This window comes from Galeopterus variegatus, unplaced genomic scaffold (assembly GCF_000696425.1).
Source record: "Galeopterus variegatus unplaced genomic scaffold, G_variegatus-3.0.2 Scaffold860, whole genome shotgun sequence".
Taxonomy (NCBI): domain Eukaryota; kingdom Metazoa; phylum Chordata; class Mammalia; order Dermoptera; family Cynocephalidae; genus Galeopterus; species Galeopterus variegatus.
The window spans coordinates 355,927-366,879 of NW_007726971.1; the positions used below are offsets into that span (position 1 = coordinate 355,927).

The 10,953-nt window shown below is 44.6% G+C and overlaps 1 protein-coding gene across 1 annotated transcript in view; it reads left to right on the forward strand.

Annotated features, from left to right (window-relative positions):
* Positions 1 to 3,742: 3,742 nt before the first annotated feature.
* Positions 3,743 to 10,953, forward strand: part of LOC103590690 (chromosome unknown open reading frame, human C15orf27) — a 76,083-nt gene continuing 68,872 nt past the window's right edge. The window contains exons 1-2 of the mRNA XM_008572986.1: positions 3,743 to 3,809; positions 7,105 to 7,293. Coding sequence (XP_008571208.1) covers positions 3,796 to 3,809; positions 7,105 to 7,293 — 203 coding nt within the window. The 5' untranslated portion in view covers positions 3,743 to 3,795. The remainder of the gene's footprint in view (positions 3,810 to 7,104; positions 7,294 to 10,953) is intronic.

The following is a 10,953-nucleotide window of genomic DNA, read 5'->3' on the forward strand; positions in this document are numbered from 1 at the left end:
CAGTTAGCTCAGTTGGTTAGAGTGTGGTGTTATAACACCAAGATCAAGGGTTGGATCCCTGTACTGGGCAGCTGCCAAAAAAAAAAAAAAAAAAAATCAAAAAAAGAAGGAAAAGAAGGTATTACGTGTCTCCTAATAGAAATTATGACAGCACCTGTGAAATCTTATAAAAAAAATTGAACCCGGGCCAGCCCGGTGGCGCACTGGATAAGTGCGCCACTTGGGAAGCGCAGCGGTGCTCCCGCCCGAGGGTTCGGATCCCACATACAGACCGGTTCCCGCTCACTGGCTGAGTGAGGCGCGGGAGCAGCACCGAGGGTTGCAATCCCATTGCCGGTCCCCGGTCTGGTACGGGCGCGACACTGAGAGTTGCAATCCGTTGCCGGACACGGAAAAAGACAAAAAGACAAAAAAAAAAAAAAATTGAACCTGAATCTGAGTAAAGTCTATGGACTAATTAAAATTTACAGGAAATATAGGGGATAGAGGAACATGTTAAACACCACTAAAGGGATACAATCACCATAATTCAGACTGTGGGAAACTTTATGAGACAAATGACCCAGTTTTTCCAATAAATTGCATGGAAAAAATGAGATAGAGGGGAAATATATAGATTAAATGAGACTCGAGAGTCATATTAACTGGCCATAATGTGTGGACCTTGTTTGGCTCCTGATTCAACAAACCTTAAAAAAATTACAGGACAAACAGTGAAATGTGAGCAATGCTTTGATATTTAATGATACTAAGAAAATATTGTTGACTTGGGTGTGATAAATAGTTTGTGATTATGTCTTTTAAAAGGTGATCCTCTTTCTCCTTATCCTTAGAGCTACAAATGGAAACATTTACAGATGAACGAAAAGACATCTAGGATTTATTTCAAAATAATCATGAAGGGTGGGCAGTGGGCAGGGATACAGAGGAAACAAGAATGTCCTTGAGCTGATGACTGTTGAAGTTGGGTGGTGGGTACCTGGAGGTCCATTATATGATTCTCTGTAATTGTATATATTTGAAATTTTCCTCCCTAGAAAGTCAATTTTTTTTTTTAAATTTCAAAAAATTTTTATCATTTTCATTTCTATTTGTTTTGCATGGTTTTATATTGGCCATAATATATTAGTGCTACAGCTCATGTTTATTATTTATAAATATAGATTCTGGAAATTTATCAATTTTTACTTGCTCGTAAATTTCAAAAAATTTTTATCATTTTCATTTCTATTTGTTTTGCATGGTTTTATATTGGCCATAATATATTAGTGCTGCAGCTCATGTTTATTATTTATAAATATAGATTCTGGAAATTTATCAATTTTTACTTGCTCGTCATTACTAGGGGTATGCCAAAAGTTAGGAGTTTTATATGTTTTAAACTTGCCTGCCCAGCCATACTGAAGGGCCCATGAAAGTAAGGACCTTTCTCTGTGTCCTTCATAGGGCTAATGTCTTGTGTAGCATGTAAAATACCCATTGGGGAATACAGCTTGTTGAAATATCATTCTGGAAGGGGGTATTGCTCACCTGGCCTCCCATCTGTGGGTGCCTCTATCCTGTCTCCATTGCCAGTTGAGGTTATGTAATTCATGTGATCAGTCTGAATACTGTGAGGACTGTTAACTTGAGGCTGTATAATGAACACACAAAAAAATTTTGAGATTGATTAAACCTGCGCTAAGGAATGGAGAATTTTATAAAGTTTACTATGCAGTTAATAGGCAATCCAAAATACTAAAGAAGAGAGTTCTGTTTCTAATGTTTAGATCCTCCTACTAAGGTATACTAAGGTAAGGTGAAAAACCCTTAGTAAGGGGTGGTTACAAAACATCTGTCCAAATTCTCCCCAGTGTTGTCCCAACCCTTTGCCCCCTCCTCTTTTTTGCCCCTGCAAACATCTGGTGTGGAAATAGTTGGCGGCTCCATTCTAATTTTAGAGAGTTCTCCGTCTCTTTTATTTCCAGTTGCTCTAAGTTCAGACTTTCCCAGGACTTTCTCAAATTTCTTTAACTTGAGCTCTCTCTTTTCTTAATTACACAGCACTTACTTTGCAGATTTGCCATCTATCCCCTGATACTCCTCACCCTGGGAGTGGATTTTCCTTTTGCATGAAGTAACAGTCCTCCCCTTTGTCTCTCTAAGTTCAGCTGCCCCGCAGAGCTGAGCTTCAGGTTTGGGGGAGCAGGTTTTATCCTGCATTGGTTTCTTGAAGAAGCAGCAGTTTACAGGGGAATGCAACTTACAAAAGGATTGCCTCTTTGAATAGCTTCCCTAATAACTTGCTCAACATCACTCGAACCTTGGTCTGTGTTTTTATGTACCTCCTACTGGATTGTACTGTCTCCCAGAAGACTTCTAGGTGGCACTATAGCATGGGTTGATAGAAAAATATGTTCTATTTATGCAGTCCAAATTTTAAGAGGAAATCTTATATTCAGCCATCCAAAGGCTTTGGAATGTGCTCAGATTCAACAGACTGTGCAATTTTTATTTATAAGAAAGAATAATTATGATACCAAAAGCCAAAACTTATGAGCACTTACTGTGTGCCAGGAACTGTTCTGAGTCTTACATGCATTACCTCATTTAGTTCTGTTATAGATGGGGAAACTGAGGATGGTGTGTAAGTAAGGTCACAAGAGTAGTTTATGGGAGCCACGTTCTGACCTTAGGCAGCCTGGCGCCAGGGTCCATCCTTTTAGCTGTTCTGCTGCTTTGTCATCGAGAGACCCAAGCGAGAAGAGGAGAAGAGAATAGAGAGACAGAACTACTAGAAGGGGAAGGAAAGTGGGAGAAAGAAATACGGTCATGCACCGCATAGCGAGGTTTCCATCAAAGATGGGCCACATTTATGACGGTGGTCCCATAAGATTCTAATGGACCTACCATATAGCCTAGGTGTGTATAGACTATACCATCTAGGTTTGTGTAAGACACTTCATGATGTTTACACAATGACAAAATCGCCCAATGATGCATTTCTCAGAGTATATCCCTGTCATTAAGCAATGTGTGACTGGATGTGGGAAAACACTTGAGATTTTTGAGACAAACCTTATTTTTGAGGTTTCTAAAGCTGAAGTTTAAAGTTATGCTGCTTTTTGCAGGCATGGCAGTTTAGTGGAAAGAGCTACAGATGAGAAGTCAGAAGTTAGGGTCTAACCTGGACCTTCTGCTATTTCTGTGTGACACAGAAAAGTCACTTTGTCACACTGGTCCTGTTCCATCATCTCCAAAAAAGAGAGAAATTATACCTATTGTTACACCTCATAGGGTGATTGTAAGAATCTATTCAACATTACTTTGAGACGATTGCTATATGGAAGAAAGTTGTAAGGGCTCCCATTTTTATTTTTTATTTATTTATTTTTTCCTTTTTGTCTTTTTTCGTGTCCGGCAACGGATCGCAACCCTCAGTGTCGCGCCTGCACCGGACCGGGACCGGAAACGGGATCGCAACCCTCGGTGTTGCTCCCACGCCTCGCTCAGCCAGTGAGCAGGAACTGGTCTATATGTGGGATCCGAACCCTCGGCGGAAGCGCCGCCGCGCTCCCAAGCGGCGCACTGTAGCAGTGCGCCACCCGGCCAGCCCAAGGGCTCCCATTTTTAGATGAGCTTAGGAGGACATTGGTTTGGCAACTGAAGGTAATAAATTTCTGTTTTTGTTTTCAGGTCACTATATTTGTATGTGTCGTTTAGAACCCATGCATGGAAATGCTGACAGCAGGCTTCAGGACAGCTGAGCCCCACTAGACACTAAGAAAACCCATAGCTCTGGTTGCATCTTTCAACATGACCAATCCACAGTAAGTAACGTTGGGATTTGTTCTCTGGATCCAGAGCTGTTGCTATAAATCTCCCACGAGACAAAGATTTTCTAATGCAGACAACTATTACATATATTTCCCTTATCAGGAGGCCACAGAAAATGGGGAAACCTTTCTAAAGCAAGCCTCAAGGCAAGATTAGGAGAAGTGCTTAAGGCGAATTAATATGATAGGAATTGCAAGAAAATTTAGAAATCATGAGAGGGTTTCTAAAAGCTAGCTTTATGAAAATAGGGGCAGAACTCTTAGGGGAGAATCACTTTCAGTTCCCCAAACCTAAGACACCACGTGTACAACCACATAATCTTACCAAGCACCTGCAAGGCGGTCACTTATTTTGTGTTTTGCAACTGGTTGGTAAAAATTCTAAGATGAGAATGGCACTCCTTCTATTATACCCACTGTCCTGGCCTCTCTAGTTATGGGCCTTGCTGCTCTGTCATATGGAGGATGAATTGTGATCTGTTGCCACAGTAAAGCTGTGTAACAAACAACCATAGAACCTCAGTAGAATACAGCAATAAGTGTTTATGGCGCACGTTTATTGCACATGTTATAGCCGTTGTCAGCTAGATCGCTCTTCTGATCATGGCTGGGATCACTCTTAGATGTGGGGCTGGGCTGGCTGTCAGCTGATCTAAGTGAGACTGGACTCTGCTCTGTGTGTCTCCATCCTCCAGTAGCCTAGGCTAGTCACCTTCTAATGGTGATGTTGGAGGTGCGGGAGCACAAGCAGATATTTACAAGTGCCTTTTCATGCCTCTGCCCATGTCATGTCTGCTGACATTCCATTGGCCAAAACAAGTCACATGACTGAACACCGAATCAAGGGTTAGGGAAATATACTCTTCCTTTTGATGGGAGGAGCTGCAAAGTCACATGGCAAAAGGTGGGGTACAAAGAGAGGTAAAGAAAGGAGGCATTAATACATTTTGTCTGCCACACTGTTCTTCATGTCCAAGACTAGCGTGTAGTCTTAGTACTTATGCTATGGACTGTGGGACCTTCACTCCCACCAAGGAGGCCTGTGTCTCTGCTGAGATGACCACGTGGCCAGAGATGGTGCTGGGCCACTATGAACATTGGCAGGGCAGCGGAGGAGAGGAAAGTTAGGAAGGCAGAAACAGTTTTTTCCATGCTTCTCAGAGCCATATCCTGTTAGTTTTGGAAACTTACCCTAGTCCTCCATGAACACTGCATTGATCAGGAAATTCTATTTGTTCAGTTCAGCAATCAACCCATAGTTTCCCTGAGTAGTCCAAAAGAAAAGAGAACAAATTCAACCCTGCATCTACTTTTTGGGAAACATTTGGAGGAACTGGGGTTCCCCCCATAAACACCCACACTTTTATATCGATTGTTGAGAAACATAGAAGCCTCACATCCTATGACTGTTCCATCTAAGATCTTGAGTCATTTTATGTCACGAAATGATAAGTACTATTATCTGTGCTTGACAAGTAGTAAAAAAGCAAAGGTTTAAATAAGGCCTACAAAAGAGAATTGAGGCATTGGAAGGTACTCGGTGAATTCAGATAGTCTAGACAGTCAATCTATAGCATTCCAAGAAAAACCCAGTTTTCCCTCAATTTTCTGGATGATCTAAACAAAAGAGAAGTAGGTAGCTTTAGCTCTGAACTTCTTGGATAACTGCTGCTGTGTATTATTGGTTAGATTTCAATAGCTGTTGGAAAAGAAAAATTTATTGTTTAGAACTCTCCACCCAGGTGTAGGGACTTGTCACTCCAGAGCTCTTCTGACCTCCATATTTTTCTTATCCATATCAGATCATAGAGAAGGAATGGTTCTTAGGAATCCTCTGTTTCACCTCTTCATATTTCAACTAGAGAAACTGAGGCCCAGGAGCATCCCCACAGCAGTTGGCATTCGAGCCGGCCCCAGAGCCCAGGATGAGTTTACAGCAGACTGGACTGCATGGCAGTGTTCGGACTGGCCTGTCATTACCTTGGCTACTGACCCTCAGTGTTCCCTCAGATATTTAATTTTTGCTCCTCTCCATTCATACCATTTTCCTTTCTAACCCTCATTGTTTGGCTAGAAGCACAAGACCCAGCCCCTCAGATTTTATAGGATGAGATAGGGTCGAGGATGTGTTGGAGGGACCAGGATGGCACCGCAGGAAGGTAAAGCAAAGTTATCTAGTGCAGCATCTCTCAGCGGTGTTGGTGTATGGGCAGGACAGTTCTTAGTTAAGACACATTGCAGGTGTATCATGTCCCCGCCCCTTCTTAAATGTCTGTAGTGACCATCTGTGGTCATTGCGGCAATTAAAAATGCCTCCACAAGTTGTCAGCTATCCCCTGGTGGGTTGGGAGGTGGTGCTGCCCCTGGCCGAGATGCCCTGTGATGCCAATGGAGTTGTCACTTATTTGCAGGGCCCCGGGTAAGCCAGGCAGGAACATAGGAGGAGACCCACAACTCCTCAGACATTTGATCAAATGACCCCCATTTCCTACTCCCAACCTTAAAAAGGACAATATAATAGGACCAGTTCAAGCAGAAAGGATGTGGCAACCTGGGACAGCTGGCCCCTCCTGTCCTCACTACCCCAGGACCCACTAGGTCTCCCCAGATCTCCAGGTAGGCTTCCTAGCCACCAGCAGTACATCCAGTTGTGAACAAAAACCTCTTTTCTCTATTGTGGTAGAGATGTTAGAAATATTTCAAAAGACCTTCACAAAGAAACCCAGGAGACAAATTAAAAGAATGTATTACTCCAATGTAAAGTCCAGTGACCCAGAATCCTAAAAGTCTGAGCCATGGTTTTTGCTTGTTGGCAGAGTTATCATCTGGGCTTTCCCTCCTCCTAATGAAGGACCCTTCTCCAAAAGCTCTTCTTTTCATATCTGAGTGATTCCTCTCCCCATTCTTCTACTTTTCCCCAACCCCTAAAGGAGGTGGGACCGGTTACAGCCTCAGTCCCGTCCTTGGTGGCTGGGAAGGCTGTTAGGGAAGAGTAACAGCGTCGTGCTTCCCCAGCTGTCCACTAGCACAGCATAGGTTCTGGTACATTCTCCCTCCTTTCTTTAAGGAATGGAAGAATTATTTTGTTCTTAGGGGTAACTCTTCTCTGCTGTTCCTTCTTTCCAACTCAGGCCTGCCATAGAAGGAGGAATTTCCGAAGTCGTGCTTCCCCAGCTGTCCACTAGCACAGCATAGGTTCTGGTACATTCTCCCTCCTTTCTTTAAGGAATGGAAGAATTATTTTGTTCTTAGGGGAACTCTTCTCTGCTGTTCCTTCTTTCCAACTCAGGCCTGCCATAGAAGGAGGAATTTCCGAAGTTGAGATCATCTCCCAACAAGTAGACGAAGAAACCAAGAGCATTGCTCCCGTGCAGCTGGTGAACTTTGCCTATCGGGACTTGCCCCTGGCCGCCGTCGACCTCTCCACGGCGGGCTCGCAGCTCCTGTCAAATCTGGACGAAGATTACCAAAGAGAAGGGTACGTGCTGGGACCAACTCCCTGGGTTTCCATGGGTACCTCTCAAGAGGCAGCAGCAGAGTGAGAGATGTGAAATAGTGAGAGACCAGAAGTTCCCATCAGGCCATTCAGGCCCTTTTTCTCCACAGACATTAATTCCTCAGAAAAGGACTTTGGGCACAGAAAATACCTGTTGCTGCTAGACAACCTCCTTATGTGACATTTACTTGGAACTCAGAGAATCATAAAATTTGTTCTAGAACTGACCTGCTCCTTAATGGCCCATCCAACCCCCTCTCTGTGCACTTGGGAAACAGGAGACCCACAGGGATTTGGGACTTGCCCGAGATCCCAGAGCCCATCAGGGAAGGACCTGGACTGCATTTTCCCTTTTTCAAGCCCACTCTCATGCAGGAAGGGACCAGGAAGAAAGCACTCTGCAGGTAGTAACATGCTAAGTTTGTAAGGGAGTGTAGCAGGATTCACCTAGGAGCTTTGCAGACTTTAGCTCCCTCCCTTTCCAGTGAGAACATGCAGGATGTGCTAGTCCTTCATTCAAAAGAGTGGTCGGTACCTGCTCCTACTTAGCTTGTCAATCAGATGGAACACCTTTGTTTCCCAATTAATGACTCATTAGCCTGATCTGTCTCACAAACATACTTTCTGCAGGTGAAGGTAGAGGGTTAGAGCTGGATGGGGCAGGGGGACACACCACTCTTTTATGCCCTCGTTTTACAGGAGTGGGCATAGGAGCTGAAGACCAGAGAGGGGCAGGAAATGGGTCCTAGAGTCACACAGCAGGTCAGACTTCCAAGTCCCCCCAGGGCTTTCCCCAGCCTGACCCTGTGGCTCTTACACGCAGAATTGTAAACATTGGCCAGGACCTTAGGAGTCAGTTCTGGGCCACTCTTCTTTTCCAGGTGCCTGTAAACATTTTGGAACATGCTGGCTGCTTTAATATAAAAATGAAGGGTGGCTGGGTATTTTAGGAGCAAATGAGAAGCCTTAGCTAAAGCTAAATTTGCAGAGCTTGGATTCCCTCTGCTTGTTTGCTGAAGGGGCTACCCCCCTTCCTGAGATAAATTGCCCAACAACTGTGAAACCATACACCTTCTTTTGCAGAAACTATAACCCAGTGGCTTTCTCTGAAAATATAATTTTTCCAGGTATTCTGCATAGAGTAAGCAGGACATTGCAAAAAAAGAGTAGGCAAGCAGGCAGGAGTTAGCTAAGGAACACCTGGCTGTAGCAGCCCCATCCTGAGCATTGTCAGCACCTGTCTGATGGCAGAGTTGGCTTCTCTCAGGTCCCCACTAGCTTGAAGGCTGGGCTAAGTCCTGAGGCCCCAGGGCCAGCATTATACATGTGGGACCTGTGCAGTAGCACAGGGCCTGGTGCTTAGAAGGGCCCCAAATGCTTGGCTTAATGCTCTGCTGCTGCTGTCTTAAAATTCTTAAAGAGGCTAACATTTTCACTGTACTCTGAATTATGTGGCCGGCGGGTTCTCTAAGCACCCAGCACTGTTGTCACTGCACTATGGTGGTCAAAAGCGGTAGTGCAGCCTCCTGCCATGCGCTTGCTGTTACCAGGAGCTCATTCCTGCCCCAGCCTGAAACTGTTAGGCCCTTTTCAAGTTTACAGCCCTACAGCAAGGAGAGAAGCAAGAAAACCTCCAAGGATTCTGCTTTGGCACAATATCCACATCTGCCCCTGTGGTGTTATTGCAACTCGGGTGTACCACACTATGGGTGTTCCCCTTATGGGTGTACCATGCTATAGGGTACCCCAATCGAGGTGTACCCTGATGTGAGTGTACAACTCCCCAGCCTGAGCTCCAAGGAGAAGGCTAACAAAGGCCTTGCTTTATATTCAATTTGCTTCTGAATCGGCCTTTGCAAGGTTTCTTCCAATATGAAGTGCCCACAAAGCAGAGAGGCCCTTGATTTGATCTGAATCTCTGGGTGTGCTCAGGAAGGCTTCTTTCATTGGGTAAATAGGAAGCAGCCTGGAGAAGGGATTCGCCTCGCTGCTGGAGCTCTCAGCTGGGGGCCCAGTTGGCAGCCAGAGGGCTTCCTGGAGGAAGGAAGAGCAGGCAGCAGACAGAAGCCAGGGGAAGGTGAAGCAAAACAAAAACACACTGCGAAGGAGGGGGAGACGCCTCCCTTCACAAGGCTTCTTGGCTCTTCCTGCGTTTCCTGGGGTTTTCCCAAAATTTCCAACCTGGCGCTTTCTGAAGCAATGCGAAACAAAACAAGGAGTCTCTATTTACAGTTCTGAGCTTGTCGAAAATATAGGAATGATTCTTGTCCGTAGGAAATGAAGAGACCTCAGAGACCCCATCAAGAACGTGCCCAGGTGGCGCAGCTGCCCCGCCACTTACTTCTCTTGAGCTCAGTGATATTTCAGTGCTTTTAAGTTTCCCAGAATCCGAAACTGTTAGAGCTGGAAAAGGCCTTAGAAAGCATCTATTCTCAGTATTCTAATAGATTTTTAGGCCAGAGACTGGAAGGAACTCACTCAAGGTCACACAGTGACAGAGACAGGAATACAGCCCCATCTCCTTGCTCTAGATCCAGCTCTGACAATGCTAGCACCACTGGACTTCCATTTGTCACCTGTCCCTTTAAAACGTCATGATTGTGACTGGATGACACACACTGCACATGCAATGCCACTCCTAGATACCCTGTCAAATGTCTTTAACTTCTCGGTGTGTGGGTTTTTTTTTTTTACTTTTTTAGAAATTGTAGTAAAATACACATAACATAAAATTTACCATCTTAACCTTTTTTTTTCCTTTTTGTCTTTTTTACTGACTGGTAACGGGATTGCAACCCTCGGTGTCGTGCCCATACTGGGGACCAGCAACGGGATCGCAACCCTCAGTGTTGCGCCCGCACCGCGCTCAGCCAGTGAGCGGGAACCGGTCTCCACATGGGATCTGAACCCTCGGCGGGAGTGCCGCCGCGCTCCTAAGCGGCACACTCTCCAGTGCGCCACTGGGCCGGCCCCCATCTTAACCTTTTTAAAGTGTGTGCTTCAGTGGCATTGAGTACATGCACAGTGTTGGACAACATCACCACCATTCATCTCCAGAACTCTTCACCTGGCAAAATAGAAACTCTATACCTATTAAACAACAAATCCCCATCCCCCTCTCCCGTCAGCCCCTGGCAACCACTGTTCCACTTTCTGTCTCTATGAATTTGACGGCTCTAGGTATCTCATGTAAGTGGCGTCATACAGTAATTGTCTTTCATGTCTGACTAGTTTCACTTAGCAAAATGTCCTCAAAGTTCATCCATGTTGTAGCATGTGTCAGAATTTTTCCCCTTTTTAAGGCTAAATAACAGGCCATTGTATGCGTACACCACAATTTGTTTACCCATTCATCTGTCAGTGGACACCTGAGTTGCTTCCATGCTTTCGCTATTGTGAATAATGTTTGGATTTACAATCTCTCTCTGAGTCCCTGCTTTCAATGCTCTGAGGTTATATACACAGAGTGGAATTGCTGGATCATGCAGTAATTCTATTTTTAAGTTTTTGAGGAACCATCCTATTGTTTTCCACAGTGGCTGCACCATTCCGCATTCCCACCAACAGTGCACAAGGTTCCAATTTCTTCCTATCTTTGCCAACACTTGTTATTTTCCATTTTTTTTTTTTTTTTTTTTTTTT